Source organism: Tupaia chinensis, unplaced genomic scaffold (genome assembly GCF_000334495.1).
Source record: "Tupaia chinensis unplaced genomic scaffold, TupChi_1.0 Scaffold143651_1, whole genome shotgun sequence".
Taxonomy (NCBI): Eukaryota; Metazoa; Chordata; class Mammalia; order Scandentia; family Tupaiidae; genus Tupaia; species Tupaia belangeri.
In genome coordinates, this window is record NW_006203500.1 from 3,132,291 (window position 1) to 3,155,994 (window position 23,704).

At 56.1% G+C, this 23,704-nt stretch overlaps 2 protein-coding genes and 1 long non-coding RNA gene across 4 annotated transcripts in view; 1 reads left to right on the forward strand and 2 right to left on the reverse strand.

Moving 5' to 3' along the window:
• Positions 1-4,011, forward strand: part of PHF21B (PHD finger protein 21B) — a 104,255-nt gene extending 100,244 nt beyond the window's left edge. For both annotated transcript variants that reach the window (XM_006164650.3, XM_006164651.3), the window contains 4 exons: positions 37-195; positions 670-745; positions 1,011-1,114; positions 3,773-4,011. In XM_006164650.3, the coding sequence (XP_006164712.1) occupies positions 37-195; positions 670-745; positions 1,011-1,114; positions 3,773-3,991 (558 nt within the window). In that variant the 3' untranslated portion in view covers positions 3,992-4,011. The remainder of the gene's footprint in view (positions 1-36; positions 196-669; positions 746-1,010; positions 1,115-3,772) is intronic.
• LOC114005349 (uncharacterized) lies at positions 3,047-6,246 on the reverse strand. Its single transcript, XR_003547214.1, has 3 exons — positions 6,169-6,246; positions 4,708-5,945; positions 3,047-3,074 (listed from the first exon to the last, which is right to left on the reverse strand). It is a non-coding gene; the product is annotated as an uncharacterized LOC114005349 (long non-coding RNA).
• Positions 6,247-17,879: 11,633 nt separating this feature from the next.
• Positions 17,880-23,704, reverse strand: part of ARHGAP8 (Rho GTPase activating protein 8) — a 45,731-nt gene continuing 39,906 nt past the window's right edge. The window contains 4 exon segments of the mRNA XM_027766755.1: positions 17,880-18,383; positions 18,385-18,576; positions 20,294-20,397; positions 23,333-23,461. Coding sequence (XP_027622556.1) covers positions 18,204-18,383; positions 18,385-18,576; positions 20,294-20,397; positions 23,333-23,461 — 605 coding nt within the window. The 3' untranslated portion in view covers positions 17,880-18,203.

The window sequence follows — 23,704 nt, forward strand, 5'->3', positions numbered from 1 at the left end:
CCAGCCTGTCCCCACCGGCCCACGCATCTCTTGCAGAACGAGATCACGCATGACGAGCACTGCGCCGCCTGCACACGTGGGGCCAACCTGCAGCCCTGCGGCGGCTGCCCGGGCGCCTACCACCTCAGCTGCCTGGACCCGCCCCTCAAGACGGCACCCAAAGGCACGTGGCTGTGCCCCAAGTGCCAGCAGAAGGTATAGATGGCGGCGCAGCCCGGCCTCCCCTGCACCAGCACAGTGTCCAAAGCTCCAAACCCGAGGTGGGCACGCGGCTCCCAGCCTGGCAGGCTCTCGTGTTCTGCCGCCGCAGTGGCTGGGCCAGGCACAGGCTTCCCCGGGACACAGAGCGGGAGCAGCAGTCAGTGTCCCACTTTAGCATGATTCCAGGGCCTGCTGGGCTCCTGTGTGCCCCTGGCTTGCTGGGGCTGGCTGCTCTCAGGGCCCCTGGACATGGGAACAAAACACGTAATCATGTGACCATTCAGGAAATAGGGAGTGAGACCAGAGGCTCTTCCCTCCTGGGGTTGACCTCACTGAGCACCCCTGTGAGTTGACCCATGCGACAGGTGTGGCCCCATTGTCCGGATCAAAGAGGGCATGCCTCCCTCTGGGGCACACAGCCGGGGTGTGGACTGTCTGTTTCTCACTTCCCATCTACCCCTCCCCCAGGCCTTAAAGAAAGATGAGGGTGTGCCCTGGACGGGGATGCTGGCCATCGTGCACTCCTATGTCACCCACAAGACAGGTAAGGCACCTTTGGGGTGGCGGGCGGAGGCACCAACCCTCCTCTTCATCCTCCCCCACTCAGGCCTCTGGACTCCTTCTGAGCTTCTGGGAGGCTGAGTGAGCCCAGGCTGGCTGGGCCAGAGCTCTGATGAGAGCAGTGCACAGGGCCGTTGCTGCCAAGACAGCTCCTGGCTCCTGCAGGAGGGTGGCACGGACGTCAGTCTGTCTCCACTGCCTCTCAGACTGCCTGCACCCCACCACTCAACTGGCCTTCTCTGTCCTAGTGAAAGAGGAGGAGAAGCAGAAGCTGCTGCAGCGAGGCAGCGAGCTGCAGGACGAGCACCAGCAGCTGGAGCAGCGGGACCGGCAGCTGGCCTCGGCCCTGAAGGTGTGCACAGGATGGGGCCCGGAGAGCTCGTAGGTCCAGAACAGCATTGCCTGGTAATGAGGCTGGGAAGGGCACAGCCACACAGCATCACTCGACCAGGCAGGAGTGGAGAAGGCAGCTGTGCGGCTCCTTTGGCAGACACTTCACGAACATCCCAGCTCTGCCTCATCTCAGCTGTGACTTGGCCAGGCCCTGCCCTTCTCTGAACTTGTTTCCTCTTGTTAAAGTAACATAGGATGGGGAGAGTCAGGATGATGGTAATGGTGACGGTGATGATGGTTGTGATGATGGTGACGGAGGTGATAGTGGTGATAATGGAGATGATGGGGATGATAGCAGTGGAGGCGATGTTAGGGATGTTAGTGATGGCGGTGTGATGTTGGCAATGGTAGTGATAGTGGTGATGGTGTAGGGATGGTGATGGTAGTGATAGTGGTGGTGATGTTGATGTCAGTAATGGTGGTGGCAATGACATTGGGGAAGGTGATGGTAGTGTGATGATGGGAATGATGGTAGTGATGGTGGTGATGACAGTAGTGATGGTGATGGTTGGGAGGATGATGGTGGTGGTTGTGATAGTGATGATGGTAAGGATGGTGGAGATGGTGATGTTGATGTCAGTAATGGTGGTGGCAATGACATTGGGGAGGGTGATGGTAGTGTGGTGATGGGAATGATGGTAGTGATGGTGGTGATGACAGTGGTGATGGTGATGGTTGGGAGGATGATGGTGGTGGTTGTGATAGTGATGATGGCAAGGATGGTGGTGATGGTGGTAGTGACGGTGGTGATGGTGGGGAGTGATGGTGGTGGTGACAGTGATGATGGGACTGTGATGATAGTGGTGATAGAGGAATGGTGATGATAGCAATAGTGGCAATTGTAATGATGGCTGTGATGACAATAATGGTGGTGATGACAGTGGGTATGATGGTGGTGTGATGATGATGGTACTGATGGTGATGACAGTGGTGGTGGGACTGTGATGATGGTGCTGGAGGGATGGTGAAAATAGTGATAGTGGCAGTGACAATGTTGGTGATGATGGTAGGGGGATGATGATGGTAGTGATGATAGTGGTGATGTTGGGATGGTGATGATGTAGTGATGGTGGCAGTGATGGTGGCAGGGGGGATAATGGTAGTGGTAGTGGTAATGGTGGGGTGTTGATGATGGTATTAATGGTGGTGGGTATATGATGATCCTGATGGTGGTGGTGATGATGGTATGGGAGGATGATGATGGTGATGGTGGTAGTGATGACAGTGATGATGGGACTGTGATGGTGGTGCTACTGGAGGGATGGTCAAGATAGTGATGGTGGCAGTGGCAATGTTGGTGATGATACTGGGGGGATGATGATGGTCGTGATGGTGATGTTGACAGAGAGGATGATGGTGGGGAGATGATGGTGGTAGTGATGAAAGTGATGATGGTAGGATGGTGATGATGTAGTGATGGAGTGATGATGGTGGTGGGATGATGATGGTAGGGATGGTGGTAGTGATGATGGTGGGGGGATAATGGTAGTGGCAGTGGTAATGGTGGGGTGCTGATGATGGTAGTGATGGTGGTGGGGGTATGCTGGTAGTGATGGTGGTGGTGACAGTGATGGTGGGACTGTGATGATAGTGGTGCTGGAGGGATGGTGAAGATAGTTATGGTGGCAGTGGTAATGATGGCGGTGGTGGTGATTATGGTGGTGATGGTGGTACATTCAGTGCTGGATCCTGGAGAAGCCATTTAAATGCAGTATCTCATTTAATCACCTCAGTAGTCCATGAGCAGGCCCTGTAGTTATTCCTGCCATAGTTCAGGAGCGGTCTCAGGGAGGTGGGTGTTTGCCAAGCAGCACGTGAACCAGAGCAGACGATGCCTGCTTGGCTCAGCCCTTCTTCTTTGCTGTGTTGCTGTGACACTGCAGGGCTGGGTGTGGTGGCGGCGGAGGTCTCTATAATTGCTGCAGAGGGCATGGGAGGAGTTTCATGGCATTGTGGCATGAGGAATTTTCCCAGGCTGCTACATAAGCAGCCTTTTTCCATCCCTAAATTCCAAATGAATGAGAGGAAGCCAGGCTCGCCACCTGGTTTCTTGTGGAGAGTGGCCAATCTGAGCAAATGTGACCTCAGACACATGCAGAAACATGGTTCTGTGATCAGTCATGTGCAGGGTGATGAAAGCAATTAATGTGTGAATACACTAGCTGCATGTTGTTACCAATAGTAAAGCAGTATCAGGTATCAGGTTAAAGGAAGCCACATGTGTTTATCAGAATTGGTCCCAAAATATCAGAGAAACTACAAGGCACCAGTTGTCCTTGCATCTTCAGCTGATTAACATCCCAAAACAACTGGGTTTGCATTCCACTTCCCCTTCCCCCATTTTCTGCCCTTTAAAAGAATAAACCTGGGACCAGTTTGGGGTCACAGCTATCTCCCTCGAGAAATTGGGCCCACCTGATCCTCATTTTTCTATACTTGTATGTCTTTGTGTGTTTATGTTTATGCTTATTTCTAAACCACAGCCCTCCTCTAACTCAGAAAAACACATCTGCTGAGCGAGTCCTCGCAGTGTATTTCTGCAGTGAGGGCTGAGAGGTGGCTGCCACAGGATGGTGTTCACTTCTGGGACCTTCTCTGACCCCTTCTCCCCCGACAGAAATGCCTGGAGCTTAAGACAAGCCTGCTGGCCCGCCAGAGGGGCACCCAGTCATCCCTGGACCGCCTCCGGGCCCTCCTGAGACTGATACAGGGCGAGCAGATGCTCCAGGTTACCATGACGACCACCAGCCCTACCCAGCTGCTAGCTGGACCCTGGACCAAGCCTTCAGCTGCAGCCCTGCACTCCGCCCTCCAGCACCCCCAGGGCCACAACTGACCCCCAGGGACCGGTCTTCACGCCATGGGAAGTTACTGGACCCTGCTCTCATGACCTGGGGTTCTGTCAGCCTTAATTCATAAATGCTATGAATTTCCAACAAAAATAAAACTAGACAGTGATGAGGAGAGGAGGAGGAGGAGGGAGAGGAGCGGGGTGAGAGCTGTAGTGCAGGCCGGGGGCTGGCATCTCATACCCTTCATGTTCAGAGGGACACCTGGAGGCTGGGCACACAGCCACCCCCCATCATGTCCCCGGCTGTCGGAGGCTGCTCAGGCTTCCAGCTTCAAGGCCCAGCTCTCCACAGCCCCATGGGAGAGAAAGGTGGAGGTGGTGGGGACAGGCTGGCCGCCCGGCAGGTAACTCCTGCTCAGGAGCGAGCACCAGCTGTGGGGACATAGCTGAGTAGTAGAGGTAGTTGGCTTGAGCTGCAGGGACGAGTGTGGGTAGCAAATCTAGGTAGTTCTCTGCCCCCTCCCTCACGGAGGCTGCCAGGGCTCGGCCGGCCCGGGGCTCTCCCTGCGCCTGTCCAGACCCACCAGGCCCTTCCTGTCAGTGTTATTAGGCGTGAGAGTTGCCACTGTTTTAACTTGAAAGAAACTGAGGCCGGTGTCCCCAGGGTGGGCTGCCACAGTGGCAGCCCAGGCCCACCCCTGCCCGAGTCTCAGCACGTTCTCGCTGTCCCCTCCTTCCTTTTGCCAGTCTTTTGGACTCACTTTGCCGTCGATGTGTTTTTCATGGAGTTTTTGGGCAGGATCGAGCTGCGGCCATGCAGTGGAGGCGTTGACAGGCTTTCTGCTCTGAGCCGAATCATTCGACCAATGGCCGAAGCCTTCACGTTCTCCTCGCGAAGAGCCAGTGCGCATCCACCCCACTCCTTTTCTCTTGCCAGTACAGACACTATGCCAAAAAGTAACCTCGCATTTTTATATGGCGTTTTTATTGTGAGATATTTAATGTGAAGGGGGTGCTTGCTGACTCCTTTCTGCCTACGGGAGTCTCTGCTGCCAGGTGTGAGTGGGAGAACTGGCCCTCGGAGGTTGGCCAGACTGGAGCTGGTCCAGAGGGCTTTTTAAGAACCAGGGGAGCCTGGGGAGGAAGAAAGGGCGGTGGCCTCTGTAGGGTCTGGCCTTTGGAAACTTGGGAGTCCCCTCCTTTACCTCTCCTTGCATCAGCTGAGAGCTGAGGGTCCCACAGTGTTATAAGGGCTCTGGCCCCGGGGGTGGGCTGTGCCTCTCGCCACGCCCTCCACCCTCTCTGGTCCTGAGGGACTTAGCACAATGGGATAAGCACCCGGGAGCTGCAGAGCTCCTGCCTGAGCCTATCACACGGTGCCGAATTGCATTACACAGGTGTGTGTGCGTGTGTGTGACCACTGACACACGCAGACACAGGTGCAGAGTGAGGAGGCTGGCCAGAACCCTAAGCCGGCCACGGTCCCTCCTGTCATTTTCACGACTCCGGGAGAAACTGTGCTGTGTGATACAGATCTATTTTAATACACTCAACACTGGGTTGAACAGATTTTTATATTCTTTTATTGATGAACAAAGTGAACTGTGTGAGGCATACGTCTTCTATCGGTCACTCTCTATGCCAGTTGCGCATTACCGCGTGGCTTGCGATGTCAGTGTCTTCAGGTTCCTCTTCCGTTGGTCTGTTTATCTCTTGGATTGAGTTCCAGTTTTCTAAAATGTCACGGGAGGATTTGCAAGGTGGGACCGGGAGGCGTAGCTGCCGACGTGTCTTGAGACTGTTAGTTTTGGACCGAGGAGGACTGTCCAGTGGGTAGTGAGAATAGAGAACAGTGTTTGTCTTGAACCTGCCTGTGTAGTTTTCCTTCTGTATGACGAATTAAACGCACTCGATGATTTCAAAGCCCTGTGATGTTGGTGTTGTTGCCTTCAGCAGAGGCCCTGGGGCTCCTGGGGCAGCTAGGTGGGCCTTGGAGAGGCTGAAGATCAGGGAGGAAGAAGGAAGGCGGGCAGGAGGGAGCTGACAGCGCCCTGCACACGCTGACCCTGCCCTCACCCCAAGGTGCCAGGTGCATCTACAGGGCCAGGGATGGTGGGTGGGAACTGAGAGCCCCAAAGCTGTGAGGGCTTGCCCACAATGGTTACCGACCCCAAAGAGCAAAGCCAGAGGTCCAATGGGAGAATGGGGGTGGGTTTCCTTACGCAGAGCAGAGCAGGATGGGAGCCACTGCTGACGCCGTCGGTGATCCGTCCTGCTTGTCAGAGAGCACAGGCCCAGGTTCTATGTGAAGAGCAGAGGGAACATGAGCCTGGGAGCAGGGCAGACCTGCCTCCCAGACGGGGACTGCTTGACTCAGACACAGGATGGCAGTCAGCACTCGCCCCATTAACAGCATCGGTGCAGGACGTCGGGGCTTATGCCTCCGACCTGGTGGTGCTGGTGTGGGAGAGTGTGCAGACTCCCGGGATGCTGTGGCTTGGGCTGTTTCCCAGAGGCACAGTTGTGGTCACAAGATGCTTAAGAACCCCAGCTGTGGCCTGCAGCCAGGCCTCAGGACAGCGTGGGAAGAAGAGGTCTCAGTGCACAGAGTGTCCCTAAGGTGAGGACCCACGGCTGTTCCTGTGCAGAGGCCAAGGGTCAGGTCTATCTGCTCCTTGCTTGTGTGGTTGATATCTCCCACCTTCCCTGTTCCCCAGACCACGAGGCCTCTAGCCCCCATAGCCACTCTGGACAGCAGACCACGGGGCCACCATCCCCACAGCCACCCTGGGAGAAGAGCTCAGGCTGGGCACATTACAGAGGGCCTCTGATTGGCCCAGGGGGCAGGGCTCACCCCTCTGCAATCAGCTTGGTCAGAGGGTGTGGGCACACGGTAACATGATGCCCCCGAGGTCTCCCGTGGATAGAGGGACGTGCCCAGAGGCTGGGGTGGGGCAGCCACGGCTGCACAGCCCACCCGGCAGAGCCCACAAGGGCACACAGTACAGGGTGGGGGTAGAGTTCAAGGTGGCCCTGCCTGCCCACAGACCACACACACCCCTTCCCTGCTGCCTCCCTCAGCACTGCCAAGCCTCCGTCCCAGGTGCCATGGGAGACTCCAGACCCTCTCAGGGTCACTCAGAAGCCCCATCCTCACTCGGCATCCCTCTGCATTCCTGTTCTCTAAGGTCCTTACCAATCTGACTCCTGCCTCTGCTCCGTGATGCCCCTGGACTGCCCAGCTCGAGGTCAGATCTCCCAGGGCCATATCCAGGGTGCTCTGGGCAGCCCCGAGACCTCTCAGGGCCTCACCCTGCTGCTGAGGGTCTCCAGGACCCCCGCCCCATCTGCTCCACCAAATGCCGGAGACCACCTTGTGCCTGATCGCCATCTCTCCTGATTTCCTGGCCGACCTCGCCCAGCCTCTTGGCCTGTCCCTGTGCTGGTGAGGGAGCTGGCGTTTCCACCCCAGGACGGTTTCCGCCAGGCCAGCACCCCCAGCAGTTTTCCAGTCCCAGGGGTACTCCTAGCTTCTCGACATGGGCCAGCACCCCAGTCACCTCTGACTGCCCCTCTCACCTCCACCGTGGGGTGTCAGCAAAGCCGTCAGTTCGGCTCTCAGGGTATATATAAGCAGGTTGGGGCATGTCACCTTGGAACGCACTGCAGCCTGGTACCTCGGTAAACCCTGCTCAGCAAGCCTCACCACAGCCCCCCGAGCCACTGCGGCCCCTGTCGCCCCAGTGCTGCGTGCATTGGCCTTGGGCTCGTCCCCATCTCCTTGGCCTGTCTCTGACTCCTCGGTTCATCTCGAAGCTGCTGGGCACGCTCCCACCACAGGGCCTTTGCACGAGCAGGCACTCTGCTGCATGCTCTCCCGGCAGGCTCTGGCTGGCCCGTGCCTTTCTGGCGTAGCTGGCCCAGCCAGCTTGTTTAGACGTGGGCATTGCCTGGCTGGGCTGCTGGTTCCCGACTCCATGGCCCGCTGGATGTTCTTCCACATGTCATCTGTCTGCTTCGGGAAGATGGCAGCACCTGGGCACCGGCAGGGCCCAGGACGCTGCCTGTGGAATAAACGAGGCGCTTTCTAAGGACGGCTGCCAGGCCCTGAGGCTGCTCCTGCCCAGACTCGGGGCTCCCCCTGTGGCATCCCTCCCACCAGCCCAGCTCTAGCCCGGCCGCCATGGGAGGCCGGGTAGTTGGTGAGAAAGCACAGCTGCATGAGGTCAGGCAGTTGCCGGAGGTGTACCTGGCCCCACCTGCCCCATCTGCTGGCTCATGTGGCCTCACCACAGCCCCCCTCGCTCCCTCCTGGAGGCAGGGTCCAGGGCAGCTAGAGCCCCTCATGGTGTGGGGGATTCCCTCCAACGTCCCTCCCCACCTGGCTCCTCCCCAGCTCCTGGCCTCCCTCCCTCCCATAGGACAGCTCTGCTGTTAGGAGGGCGTCTCGGGGTGTACGGTCACCTGCCACCTGCAGCTTCACACATCCCACCCCAGCTCCGCGTGGCCCAGCCCTAACCAGCAGGGGCCACAGCTCAGGGCCACCCAGGGAGGTATTGGATGGCCACCCCATGACTTCCAGTCCACACAACCATGTGATGGGGACTCGCTTCTTCCCGGAGGGCTCTGACCCCTGGGACCCTGCCTAGCTTCCTGTGGCTGCCCTAACGGGGACTGTGGTCCGGGCACCTCAGCACCGGACGTGTGTCTCACGGTCCTGGAGGTCAGAGTCCAGGGCAGACCTGGGGCGGGCAGGCTCTCCCCCTGCACCATGACGGGCACCTGCTCTGCCTCCCTCGGCCTCTGATTGCTGGCGACCATTGCAAGGTCTCGGCTTGCAGCAGCTCTGCCCGACCTCTGCCCTCATCGCCTCACGGGGCTCTCACCGTGCACATGTGTGTGTCCACGGTCTCTCTTTCCTGAGGACACTGTCACAGCAGGGCCCGCCCTGGACAGCCTGTCTACACGCTGTCATGTGTAGACACCTCCGTGAGGCACTCACAGGTACTGGGGCTTGGGGCTCAACTCTTCTTAAGGGGACGCCGTTCAGCCCTGCTCTGGGCACTGTGTCCCCTCTAAATTCCAGGTGTTGCCAGTGTTGAGGCATTAGGGCATGGGGGGTCAGGGGGCTAAACCGTGAGTAGGAGGAGCTGTCCTGGTAAAGGGTTGACAGAGGGCGTCCCCAGAACAGTGTCCCCACCCCGGGACTCGCGTGGAAGCAGAGCAGCCCTCCCAGCCAGGCCCGCCAGCACCTGGCCCTGACTCCCGGTCTGCGGAATCTCGAGCTAATTGGTTTCTGCCCTTCCGTTTTTGCCCAGGCTGCAGCACGTTACGGCCTCTGCTCCCCAGCACTGTCCCAAAGTGCCCCCTTTGTCTCCTCTGCCCTGCCCGGCCTGTTCAGGTGCAGGGAGACCATGATGCCGTCTTTCTGAGCAGCCTGGGCCACCCAGTGACCTGTCTCTGTGCCCCCACTGGCTCCTTCCTCAGACCTGCTGTGTGACATTGTAGTTCCTCAAAGGGACTGAGCACAGAGACACTAAGCCACATACCAGGTCACACAGCCGTGGCAGGGGGAACTCAGACTGGCTGTGCCCATGCTCCTGGCTGCTCTGCCCTCTGGCCACTGGCCCCCTCGTGCTGCGTATGTGGACAGCTGGACCCACCAGCTCCACACAGACAGTGCCTGACCCCACCCCTGCAGCTGGGCTGTGGATGACCAGACCCTGGGGTGCTTCCATGCTGAGGCAGGAGGGAGTGGACGAGTGAGTCTGGGAGAGCTAAGCTCCACCACCCACGTGCTGGCTATCTTTTTTGTTGTTTTTAGTTTTCCCACAGGGCCCATGTGCTCGCCTGACAGTGTCAGAGGCAGAGAGAGATCACCCCACAGGGGGATGGCCATGCCACAGTCCCTTCTCCTCCATTCTCCTCGAGACTTTGGGCACACACTCACACACATGCCCAGCATGTTTTCAGGCCACCATTTCGGAGACTAGAACCTCGCAGTCAGCTATGTGGGATCTAGCCACCCTAACCTCCGCGCCATCGGCTGGCCTGCACACCGCATATCTTACTCTGTTGTGTGTTCCTGTAACAAAATTCCCTTGGGACCCAGCAGGTGGCACAATGGTTAAGGCTGGACTCCCATGTGACTGACCATGGTTCAAGTCCCAGGCCCAGTGGCTTAAAAATCACATGTGTGCACAAAATCTGGAAAGGAGAATGGAGAAGGGATTGTGGCGTGGCCATCACCCCTCGGGGGTAACTTCTCACTTTCTGTCTCTCTCAGTCTCTCCAGTGAGTGCATGTGCCCTACAGCAAAAATCTCTCTCTCAAAAACAATTCCCTCGACTGGGTCATTTGTAAGCCACAGCAATGCGTTGCTCGTGGTTTGGAGGTTGGGAAGGCTGAGACGAGGCACTAGTAGACTTGCTGTCTGGCGAGGGCTCTCTGCCTGTAAGTGGAGCCATGTCACTGCATATGGCAGGCGGGACAGGTGAGCGCCTGAAGCCCTTTTACAGGGGCACGAGCCCTCCTTGGAGCAGCACCCTCCAGCCTGATCGTCTCCCAAGATGGTTGCCCTGGGGATGGAGTTTCCACATGAATTTGGGCAAGGCACATTCCTCCCGCAGCACTGGGCCAAGTGCTTCTTTGTCCCTAGTGGCCAGGGCTGCCCTGGGCTACCTGGGGAGACAGTAAGACTCAGGGAGGCAGGAAACAAGGGTTCAAATCCACATCCGCCTGATCTTAGCGGCCTGTCCTCCATCCAGCTCTCGGGCCCTCCCAGCCTGAATGGTGCCCTCCCCATGGGGAGGTGGGTCTCTAATGCAGCCTGCCAGCCCAGGGGCTTATCTGCAAACACCAGGAAGCAGCTTTGCCATTGTCCCTTAACCATGTATGCCAACAGAATTGAACACGTATCAAGTGCTTAACCATAACTTCTGGGGCTGGCTCGGGACCGTGCAGGATGGGCACTACCTCTCCAGCTACACTGCTGTGTACAGATGGGCCCTATTAGGGCCAGCAGGCGGCGTGGTGGATCCTATATAACTCACTGTCCGGTTCGAGTCCTGGACCTGGCGACTTGAAAAACACTCTGGGCATGTATGTATGTGTACCCAAAATCCTGAGAGGAGAATGGAGAAGAGATTGTGGCATGGCCATTCCCCCGGGGGACGGGTGATTTCTCATCCCCCTTCCAATACCCTGTCTCTCTGGTGAGCACACAAACCCTATAGAAAACAAAACAAACAAAACATGCGATAGGTGCCAAGCTATGCTACCAACAGGCTTTTTCCATGCCTAGGAAATAAAGCTTCAGCAATTAAAAGCCCATGCGAGCTGAGAGCAACTGTGACCATCTCTTACTTTTTAAAACCTTATTAGGCCAGCAGGTGGTGTGGTGGTTCAGGCACTGGACTCCCACATGGCCAGCTGCAGTACGAGTTCCAGACCCGGCAGCTTGCTTTCTCACTTTCTCTGGTGAGCACATGTGCCCAGTAGCAACATTCTTAAAATAAATAAATAAATAATAAAAAATAAATCGAATAATTCATTTTTAAAACTAAAGTTATTATTTAAAGCTAAATTCCCTCTGCCTACCCACCCACCAGCCTCAGCCTACCTGCAACCCACAGGGTATATCCTGCTTGCCAGAGATGGAGGACCAATTGTGCCAAGGCAGTGCAGCAAAACTGGCATCCACAGGCTGCAACCCCACAGCCCCTTTTTCCAAAGGGGTCTGAATCCCAGCCTTTGGGAGGGGGCTCTCCTTTTAGATTGTTACTTCCTTGGCTACTCGTATGCAGTGATCACTTTCTACCCTCCTGGTTATTTGCCTTGCTATAGTGAGTGCTCGTATTGAACTTTTCCTTTTCAAATTATTGTATGGTTTCTGTTTTTTGACTGATATACCTTAGATTCTATAACTCTTGTTAAATCTTTTTTTGTTAATTTTAGTAGTTATTTTGTAGGTCACTTGGGGGTTCTAATATAACCAATGAGGCCATCTGCAAGCACAGTCAGTTTTACTTCCCTCTTTCTAACTTTCATGACTGTTACATTTCTTGCCTTATTGCAATGGCCAGTACCTCTAGTACAGTGTTCAATGAAAGTGGTGAGACTGGCCACCTTGCATCGTTTCTGATTTTTAGGGAGACAATTTCAATAATTTGACATTAAGTATTTTATTTGGTACATAGAATTTCCCTTCTCTTTCAGTTTGCACAGGTTCCTTTTTGTTTGTTTGTTTGTTTTGTTTTGTTTTTTGTTTTGTTTTGTGGTAGTGCACTTGCCAGAGAGAGACAGAGAGAAAGTGAGAAACTACCCCTTAGGGAGGATTGCCACAGGATTTTGGGCACACACACACGTACCTGGTATGGTTTTGAAACCACTGGATCTGACACTCCAAATATGAAGTCAACTATGTAGGATTCAGCTGCCTTAACTTCCATACCATCTGCTGGCCCAGTTTGTTAAGATTTTTTTTCAAGCATGGATGGTTTTAAAAATTTGTCATACAGTTATACTACATCTATTTTAAAACGTGGTTATCTCCTTTATTCTATAAATACAGTAATTGATATTAATTTCCAAATATTAAACCAATCTTGAATTCTTAGAATAAACTCCACTCGATTATAATAACATATCATTTCCATATTCCTTTATTTGATTTGCAAAGATTTTATTTTTGTATTTATTTTTATGACAGAAATGACCTATAGTTTTTTTTGCAATGTATTTGTCAGCCATGGTATTATGTTCTATTTTCTTAAAGAGGGACTCCATATTTCTTATAGTTCACCAGTGAAGCCACTTTTATTTGTGGAAACATTTTTTAATTTGGGATTTCCAATGTATCCACTATACAGGGCTGTTTAGATATTCTATGTCATTTTGTGTCAGTTTCAGCAAGTTGAATTAGTCAAGGAATTTGTCATCTCCTCTACATTAATTTTTGGTGTAATTTTGTTTATAGTTTATTATCATTTTGCTCTCTGTGGACTATTAAGTGATAATTACTTTTTCATTCTCGTGATTTCTTTTATCTTGACCTGTTTAGCTAGAGGTTCATAAATTTTATCTGTCTAAAGTCCCCTCATATAAAACATTTCTGAAATAGTGAGAGACCCCTTTGCTCCTTTCCTTTATGAGGAATTTGCTGTCTTCTTCCCAACCATTTCTTAAGAATTCATTTTGTACATCTATTGTTCACTGTGAACATTGTTCAACTCATGAACAATATTTAGGATTGTTCACGGAGTTTTTATGTAGGTGGTAGTGTGCTGTATTTCTTGTTCTGCCACTTTTTTCCCTTTCAATATAATATTTTGAGATCTACCTGTATTGATACATACACAGCTATTTCATTCATTTGAACTGAGGACATTCTTTGATCATATGGATGTACCCCCAATGTATTTGCCATTTCTGCCATGGATAGACAATTGGGCTGCCTCTAATTGTTTGCTCTGATGACAATGCTGTGGTTATGTCCAGTGTCCACCTTTATAGCCATTTACTTAGACATATAGTGCTCTGGGACCGATGGTGTAGTGGTTACATTGCTCCACTCCCATATCGTTGACCGCAGTTCAACTCCTGGCCCTGGTGGCTTCAGACTCACTCCAGGTGCATGTGCGTGCATGCCCAAAATCCTGAGAGGAGAATGGAGGAGAAGGGGATTGCAGCATGGCCATCAGTCAGGGGGTGATTCCTTAAGTTCTGTCTCTCTGGCAAGCACATGCACCCTATAGCAAAAAAAAAAAAAAAAAAAAAAACTCTAAAACAAAAGAAGTACAGTGTTGTGCCTTCACTGGCCTCCGCATTGCTCTCCAGAGCAATTGCACTCATCTGCCTCCCTGCAGCATGACGCGAGAGTGGCTGGTCCTCAGAGTAGGACAGTGGCTGTCGGGTGGCCATGTTCCAAGTGACTCTTGTTTTCCTCTTTTGCACTGTCATTGAAACTTTTTCTCTGAGCAGCTATCATTCCAGTAACAAAAAAGTAAAGCTTTTTGTTATCTAACCAAGAGCAGAGCTGCCCTTCCTCTATGCCCCCCACCATCTCAGGGAGGGATGTCCCCTTAATAGCCCACCTGTCGCAGCCTGAGGAACTGGGGTCCATGGCTCTCCTCCTTCCCACGCTGCACCTCCCTATGCCCTGCTCGTTCTGCTTTAGCCCTTAGAAACCCTTGTGTGCCCTTGAAGTTATTTATGCCTTCCTTGAGAAAGGCACAGCGAGGGGGCCCCAAGGTCCTGATGCTGCACTCCACCCCAGCCTCAGCCTGTCCTGGACTACTTTGGAGCCCAGCACACCCAGGGCACTCCCAATGGGACGCAGCACGTGCCCACAGAGTGTCATGCTCTGCTGAGCCACCGTCCAGCCATACATGATCTTGTGGTCTCCCGGCTGTTCACCGAGTCCTTGAGGGTGGGAACTGCATCTCGTCCCTGGAGTGTGAGTCTTGCAACACCTGGCACAGAGCAGGTGCCTAGAAGCACTTGGGGCATTGCAAAGCAGGCTCTTCCTCCCCCTTTACGCAAATGAGGAAAAGCTGTTAGACCGACCTCGGCCATGCCGTGTGGAACAGAAACCCAAGGTGAGCCTAGGACTCTGAATCCCATTGCCAGGCTAACAGACTTGCATGGGGAGAAGTCCACACAGCTATGGAGCAGGGCTCCTACCAGAACCGGGGTGGCCGGGCTTCGTCCTCCGATGGCAGCAGCCGGGTGGACCTGCAGACCGTTCTGTCTGAACGGGATGCAATAATTCGTGTGGGTGTCGGCTGCAGTCTGGGCAGCTGGCCTAATCTCTGGAGTCACTTAAAATCTCGGTCGTTTCTGTGGAGGTGGGTGTTTGGACAATTGGTCCAGTGTGTCCTGTCAGTAGACGCCCGGCGCCCTCAGCCCAGCACCGTTACATTGTTTGAAGCAGAAGCGCGCCGTGTGCTCCTGGCATTTTCACTGTCACCGCTTTCCTCCACGTGGAAACATCTGGGACTCTGCGCTTTGATATGAGAGGAGGGCGACAAGGCTATAGTGCTAATCTGGCATCCCACGATTTTGGTTTTTTTTTTTTTTTTGAGATTTTTGCTATAGGGCGTGTGTGCTCGTCGATAGAGAGAGACAGAGAGATAGAAAGCGAGAAATCATCCCCCGGGGGGATGGCCAAGCCGCAATCCCTCCTCCTCCATTCTCCTCTTGGGATCTTGGGCATACACGCACCCGCGCCCAGCGTGAGTTTTAAGCCACCGGGTCTGGGACGCGAACCGCGGTCGACTACATGGGAGTCTAGCGACATAGCCATTACGCTAACTGCTGGTCCCCGATTTTGGTTTCTAAGAGGGAACCTGTTAGCAGAGACGTCGCAGGAGCGCACCTCAGGCTTCCTCGCGGTCAGAGCGCTTGCCACACATGGTCCCAGCTGCTGGCGGTAGAGTCTCCACATAATGCCTGAGGTCGGATTTACCATCATTGTTCATTCTGGGGCTCACAGTTCTGTGCTCTTAAGGGAGCCATCATTTTTATTTCAGAGACCAGCAAAGGTCTGCGAGGGAGAACGGCCCCTGGAAGGCCCCAACCCTACTCCCAACTCAGAGGTCTAGACTGCTCCAGTACAAGCAGGAAGCGCCACAATGTTGAACTGCAGGGCCCTCTGCGTCTACGTTGGGCCGGTCGCTTGTCACCATCAGCCCTGTGTTCAGACAGAGCACAGGGGTGCAGGGAGGCTGACCGCGTGGTCACAGCGGTGGTGCAGGGACTCGCTCAGGCCTGACGGTTTTTTTTTTATTGGAGAGATTTTCACTGTAGGGCGCGTGCGCTCGCCAGACAGACAGAGAGAGACATAGAGACAGAAAGCGAGAAATCACCCCCCAGGGGGGATGGTCACGCCGCAATCCCTTCTCCTCCATTCTCCTCTCAGGATCTTGGGCACGCACGCACATGCGCCTGGTGTGAGTTTTAAGCCACTGGGTCTGGGATGTGAACCGCGGTCGACTACGCGGGAGTCCAGCGACATAGCCATTATGCTAACTGCTGGTTCCCAGGCCTGACGGTTTTTGAGCAGGCGTTCTCAGAGCCAGAAGGGAATACATGGTAAAACCCCATTGTGCAGAAGCAGGGACCGAGGCCTGGATCTCTCCCTAGTCCCCACAGCACCACAAAGGTGGAGGAGCCCCAGGCTGCCTGGGCTTGAACCCCAGAGCCACCACGGGGAGCCGTGTACCCTGAACACATTCTCCTATATCTCGGAGACCCTGTTTGTAGACTGGGGTTAGCACATGGACACACACACCCACGGCAGCCCCAGGGGACAAACTGCATCAGGCTGGACCCACACTCCTGGCGCCGTCCTCTCCAACCCTTGGGGGGTGCTGGAGTGTCTGGGAGATGGCCAAGCATGGTCAGCCGAGGCATCCTCAGGGCCACATTCTGCAGGGTCAGCGGCCGGCGGGCTACTCTGGGTAACTCTGGGCGGCCAGCGGGCAGAAGACCCTGGCTGTAGATGGAAGGCAGGACTCCAGCCAGTGCTAAGGGGGCCTCCCCCAAGTCTGGGGGTTTGGAGCCGGGGTACTCTCAATTGGTCCTGAGCTTCGGCAGGGCAGAGGGATCTAATTCATGAGGGGCTCTCGAGCCCCAAATAAGAACACCTCCCAGTCGGGAGTCCCAAGGCAAATGGGATGACATTAAGGCCATGTGCACCGGCAGGGGGGATAGGCGGGGCGGCCGTCATCTCTCCAGCCCGCGGCTTCTGCCCTGAGGATGGGCCTGGGCCCGGCCTGGGCCCATCTCTCCAGCCCACGGCCTCTGCCCTGAGGATGGGCCTGGGCAGCCTCAGCTCTCCAGCCCATGGCCTCTGCCCTGAGGACGCCCCGCCTCCGTCCCAGCAGGAAGCAGGGCGGTTTGGCGAGCAGCCCCCTTCAGAGCTGGGCAAACAGCCCGGTGTCCTCGCGACTCAGGCCCACCGCCTCTGCTCCAGCAGCAGCTTCAGGGAACTTCAGGGGCCCACACGTATCCAGTAACCAAGTGGCCAGGCCTCCAGATGTTGGAGGATGGTTCAAGAGAAAGGAACCAACTCTTGCCCACAGATCCCAAGTGCTCTGGAGCAAGGTCCTGCCACTTACTGACAGCCATGGGGCATAGCTCAGTGCCACACGGCCCTCCCCGCCAGACTCAGACACCAGCAGGGCAGAAAACACAGGCCAACGGGTGGGCTGGGATGGACACCGTGAGGATGAGTGAAGAGGGAGGACTTGAGCAAGGGCTGCACTCTCTAAGTTCCAGAGCAGAGCCCGGGTGTGGACATGGCCTGGTGCAGCAGGTGACCCCGTGACCCCAAGGGGCACCAGGGTCATGTGCAGCTGAGGTCAACATCATGACCCGGTCATGGGAGAGCTGGCAGCAGGGCCCCTGCCGTGGACATTGTCCTTTGGTCTCAGGGCCCCATCCTCCTTACGGCAAGAGCCTGGAGAGATGGCAGCCCATGGCATGAAGCCAACCTTCCATAGAAGGCAGATTGAGTGTTATTAGCTGGGGAGTCCCCCCAACCACTGCCAGTCTGAGTGAGGCCACATGATTCAGGCTCAGCCAATCAGTGCAGTCCTTGGCTGCAGTGATTGGTGTAGAGTGGACATGTGACTTGAGCTTGTCCAATCAGGGGAACCTGGCGACTTTGCTAGGAATGTGGAATGAAGACAGCCCATCCTTCTCCACTGTATCTGGTGGAAGGCACCGCCAGTAACTGCAGTGCCTTCCCTTGCCCTGGGCTGTCGTGAGATTTGCTTTGGCAGTGGGTCACACAGATACACGATGCTGGCAAAGCTTGGAAACTGCTAGTGTTAGCTCTGTACATGCACCCCCGCCTACACAGAGAAGGTGAGAAGGTGCCCCATTCAGTCTGCTGGCAGGATACAAGCCAGACCAGCCCAGAGAGGTGAGCAAGCTCTGCAAAGGACCAAAAGACTGCCCAAATGACTCCTGGCCATATGAATAGCCGTTGTTTTGAGTGATGGGTTTGGAGTTTGTTACACAGCACTGCAACAGCTGCTGGTGACTGATACAAGGCCCCAGCCAGGAAATTCCCACTTCCAACTAAGTAGAGCTGGACTCTGATTCAAATGAATCAACTGAACAGTCATCAACATTGCATCCTGGTCCACAGCTCAGAAGCCATGGAGAAGGCCCAGAATCAGAAGCAATGAATTTCTTCTGGAAGGCTCTGCGTTCATTTAACTCCTGGTAATGCTCACACAGGGCAAGTTTACAAAACAGCAGCGTACAGACGGACAGACTTCTGGGGTGTTTCTAACACTAGAGGTGTCTTCTGGCGGCTGGCAGGGGGCAAGGAGGCGGGACGGACGAGCTTAGGCCTGCAGCACATCCGCCCCGATGTGCCCTCCGGAGAAGGAGCCGCTCTGCTCACCCGCAGCCATGGTGCCAGGGGCCTGCTGTCCAGGGGCCTCCTGGGCGCTGAAGACCCTCTCGTAGTACTCGATCAGCAGTTCAGTGAAGAGGTTCAGGGGCACGAGGGCACTGAGGGAGGCCACCCCCTGGGACGGCCAGATTAAATTCAGCCCGAAGACACAGGCCAGGTTGGAGCTGTTCATTTTGTTAAAAAGGCTCTCCCGGGACACCTGGAAGAGAGCACACGTGAGGCTGGGGAGGAGTGCAAGGAGCAGCAGCCTGGGCTGCCCTGCACCTGGGAGCTGTGGCCTGGGAGCTGCAGCCCGTGCTGTCACCTGGTGGGATGGCCTCCCTGTTCAGCCTGCTCCCCATCAGTAAAAGGAGGGACTGTACATGATGCCCAGGGTGACCTTCCCATGGGGACTTCCTCTGACCTGCCTCTGAGCCCTCCCCAGGACCCCACCGGCTCCTCCTTGGCTCCCGCTGTCTCAGGAGGGCCACCATGGGTGGGCACTGGTACAGCGGGAACACGCTGGGTGAACGCTGACCTCCCGCCATGGTCAGAGACCAGCCTGTACTGTGCAGAGGGGTGATGGGACAGAGCAAAGAGCTTGCCCGAGGGGCTCCCACCCGTCTCAGCCACACCGACAGCAACCCCAGGAAGAGGGTTCTCACTCTCACTGCACAGAGGAGGACACGAGGCCCGAAGGGGACCTGCCCACAGCCGTGTGGCCACTCAACCGCAGGGGGCCCACACAGGCCCATCCCAGGGCAGGGCCTGTTTCATCCTGCCTCCCCACAAGACCCGTGCTGGGGCACCTGGAGCATCAGAAGCAGGGACCGCGCAGAGCTGCCAGGGGGGGCAACAGGGACTCGGGGCGGGGCCTGGGTGTGCTCTGCTTCACCTGCAAGGATGACGGGACGTACCCGCACCCCGCCCCAGTGACACAGCGCTGCCCTCCCGCTTCCCCACCTACCACCTCACAGGTCTTCTTGGGTGGCACAGCCATGTGGGCCATGGGCTACCCTTCCCTGAACAGCCCCAGACCCTGAGTGCAGCCGGGGAACATGTGAGCCCCATCGGTGCCCACGGGCGAGGTCAGAGAAAGAAGTCAGTCTTCCGCCCGTGAGTGAAAAGCTGGCCAACAGAGGGCTGGGAGAGCACGGCTGGGGGATGTCGCAAGTGGCAAAGGGAACTGTGTGGTGTTTAAATGACCTGGTCACTTGTGTCAGACCCTGGGACAGTGGGCCCAGCAGTGGCCCCTCAAAAGCTACGTCCACACAAACTGCAAATGTGAGCATCCTGGATTACCTGGTGGGCTTGAAGCCCACAAGTGTCCTCGTGAGGGGAAGGTCAGTGACAGACCCCTGGGAGCAAGCTGCGTGCAGATGGAGGAGACGCCGAGCAGTACGGCCACCAGGAGCCACCAGGAGCTACCTGGGGCTGAAGAGGTGGATGCTCCGGACACAGCCCTGCACCACTTGGGTCTCGGACTCCTGGCCCGCAGATGGCGAGCTGCCGGGACCGCGTGTCAGCCCGAGTGCTGCTGTGTGGCCCCAGGGCCGAGCAGCCCGCAGGGCTTCCTCCATCTGCTCGGTCCACGGCGAGGGCCTACCATGTGCCCCTGGGCTTGGAGCACTTCCCCCACTTCCCAGAGACTCTGCCCAAGCAGGACAAGAGGTGGGGACAGAGGAACTGCATGAGAGAGGTCCTGGCAGTCACCAAGGAGCAGCAGGGTACAGGGAGGCACCGCACAGCTGAGACACCCGGCAGGTAGGGAGGCCTTCTTGCAGGAGCTGCCTGACCAGGCCATGGTGCAAGAACTCTGCTAGCCAGGGAGTGGCGCTCTGAGGCTGAGGGTGGCTGTGACTCCAGACATAGTGCAAAGGGGCGGGCATGTATGGGCACCGATGCGGAGGGACCCCGGGTGGCTGGCACCCACTCACCGTGTGCAGGAAGTCCATGAGGTAGCGCAGGACGGCGTAGTTGTGCTCTGGAAGGCTCTGCAGGATCTGGCGACAGTGGGTCACACGCAGGCTGCTCTCCACACCTGCAAGGGATGAGTGGGTGCAGGCAGGCCCGTGGGCAGCACTGCGCCTCCCCCAGGAGGGCACTGGCGTGGGCACAGCCTCATACTTCCCACATGGCCGTCCTTGGCAAACCCTCTCCCCTGCAAGCTGGTCCCTCTTCATACACGGAGCATGGCAACTGCTACCTCCCGGGAAGCCCAGGAAGCCGATCACTTGGTGAACAGAAAAATCTAAGCTGGAGGGACCAGCAGTCAGCATAATGGCTATGTCGCTGAACTCCTATATAGTCGGCCATGGTTCGAGTCCTGGATCTGGTGACTTAAACTCACTACGGGTGCACATACGTGCATGCCCAAGATCCTGAGAGGAAAAGGGATTGCAGAGTGGCCATCTCCCCAGAGGGTTGTTTTCTTGCTTTCTGTCTCACTGTCTCTCTGTCTCTCTCTGTCTTTCTGGTGAGTGCACACACCCTATAGCAAAAACCTCTCCAAAAATAAAAAGAAAAGAAAAGAAAGAAAAAAAAAATCTAAGCTGTGGTCAGCCAATGATTGCCCACTGGCCAAATCTGGCCAGTCGCCTGTCGCTGTCAATAAATTTAACTGGAACACAGCCATTCCTTAGCACAGGGGTGGGGGCAGCCATGATGCCGTGAAGGCAGACTGAGGAGACTGCAACATGGAGACTGCTCTGAGCCGGAGATGTTCACCCTTGGCCTCTGCAAGAGGGCCGTCATCCTGCTCTGGACTGGCCACCTGGCCTGACTCTCAGACCACGCTTTCCGCATGCCGATCTTTGGGAAGGCAGTGCCCCAGCACCCCGGTCTGGCTGGAACTGTCCCGCATGCAGTGAGACCCCCACGGCGTCTTTCACAACCACATCAGCCCTGAGCTCATGACCCTAAATCAAAACCCACCTGTCAGGGCCGGCCTGTGGCCTGGTGGCTAAGGGAGCTGGATCCCACATAGCTGACCACGTGGCTTGGATCCTGGCCCTGGCAGCTTGAAAACATGCTGGGCGTGTGCGTGTGCACCCCGGATTTTAGTGGAGTGGAGAAATGAGAAGGGACTACAACATGGCCACACCCCACTGGGTGTAATAACCCTTTCTCTGGCAAGCACACAGGCCCTCCCGCGTATGAAAACAAAACAATCGGGGCCAGTAGGTGGCATGGAGGTTAAGGCGCTGGGTCCTACGCGAATGTGCGGTTTGAGCCCCGGATCTGGCGGCTTGAAAACCATGCGGGGCATGTATGCATGTGTGCCCAAAACCCAAGAGGGAAATGGAGAAGGGACTGTGGCGAGAGCATTCCCCCCGGGGGTGCTTTCTCACTTTCTCTGTCTCATCTCGGTCTCTCCTTCAAGTGCACACACCATATAGCAAACTAAAATAAAAGGCAGCAAGGCCGAGGTGTGTGTGTGCGGGGGGAGTGGGGGCTTTCCTGCAAAGGGAAGGGAACTCAAAGATGGCCGCTGGGTGTGCAGAAGATGGACAGGAGGTGCCGGCAGAGGCCACTTCTATATTATTTTCTGAATGTCAGATATGTGGGTTACTTCCATCATAATTTTAAACATTCTCAATGTACGGGGTCAGCAGGTGCATAGTGGCTAAGGCACTGGACTCCCACATGGCTGACCGCGGTTTGATTCTCAGACCTGGTGGCTTGAAAATCACACTGGGCACTGTGTGTGTGCCCCAAATCCCAGGCAGAGACTGGAGGAGAAGGGATTGAGGCATGGCCACCCCCCGGGGGTCCTTTCTCACTCCCCCCCTCACCATCTCTCTCTCTCTCTGGTGAATGGATGTGTCCTGTGGCAAAAGCCTAAAACATAAATAAATAAAACTCAGCGTCTGCCCCACCCCGCCCCATTTTCTGGGACCAAACAACCAGAATCGAGCTCCCTCTTGGGCGAGGCAGACTTTTCATCGCTGAGCCTTCACGTCGATTGCTTCCCATGGAAGCACTAAGGCTCCTCGTGGCCCGGCCAGCGGAGCCTCTCCCAGGCAGCCCTTGGTGTCGTTCATGACATCCACACCGTGGGACGGACACCCTCACACTTGGGCAGGGTCGGCTCAGCAGGTGCAGGAGTGGCCGCCCAGCGAGTGCGTGTCCGTCTCCCTTGGCAGGGAGCTGGGCCCTGTGCCATCAAAACCAGGCCCCAGCCGCCTTCTCTCCCCAGAGGGAGGCCGGCGCCATGCGGCTCCAAGTCCCAATCCCCTGATCACGAAGCTGGTCTTCCTGGCATGGCCAGTGCCCGTCCCCATCACCCACACCACCAGCTGCCAGAAGCCACCAGGACCCATGAGCGACAAAGATACTCTGTCCCTCGGAAAACTCTAAGGTTTAGAGGTCACCTCCCAGAGACCAGAACAAAGGCTGGGCTGCTCCGTGGGGCGAGGTGACTTTTGACCCCACTGCAGGGAAGAAACGCTGACCTCCAGATTCAGGATGGTCTTTAGACGACCGTCAGCAGCCTTAGCACTGCCCCCTCTGGATCACAGGGCTCCTGGCCCCGGGGGCTGTCCCCATGAAAGCAGCAGCGTCTGATTACGGAAACAAGGACCGAGTGGCTTTATGGTCCTTTGGAGGTGACACCTTCCTTACCCTGCCTGGTATTTTGGGGAGGCTGTTCTGGAGTTGCTTAGGAGTGACCGTGCTGTGCCGCACACTGATGGACCCCGGCTCCACGCGACCATGCGCTCTGTCTGCACTACCCTACTGTCCCCCTGTGCTGGGAGAAAGGCTGGGAGGGCCCCTTCTAGTTGGGAGCTGGGGACGCCTGCCTAGAGCTCAGAAGGGGTGAGGCAGGACTCGGACTGTGAGGACGTGCCCCAAGTCCCCATCTCCTACCCTGCAGCATCAGGTGGCAATGGGAGGAGGCCCACAGATGCAGTCTTGGCCACCCGAGCCAGTGGGGGTGTGGCCCTGCGCACCCAGGCCCCGGGGCAGGTACGCACTGGTGAGTTCGAGGATTTGCTCGTAGGCTGTGAAGGTCAGCAGCGGCTGGGGCAGCTCCCGCAGGAAGGTCTTCAGGGTCACGGCCGGGACGTGGATGTCCCCGTAGTCGTCGAAGTTCACGGGCTTCCCTGCACACACAGCAGTGCCCTGAGCCACGGACCCTGGGCCGTGGTTAGTCGCTACATGACGGGCTCAGAGGCCAAAGGGCTTGAGAGCTGCCGTAGGAGGGGCCTGTGCTGCACCGCACGGCCGGGATGACCGTCCCCACCTGGGTGCCCTGCCCTGCCCTGCCCTGCTCTGCCCTGCCCTGCTCTGCCAGCTCCCACACCCCACTCCTCCAGGAGTATCTGGCATCTGCCGCATGGCTTGGC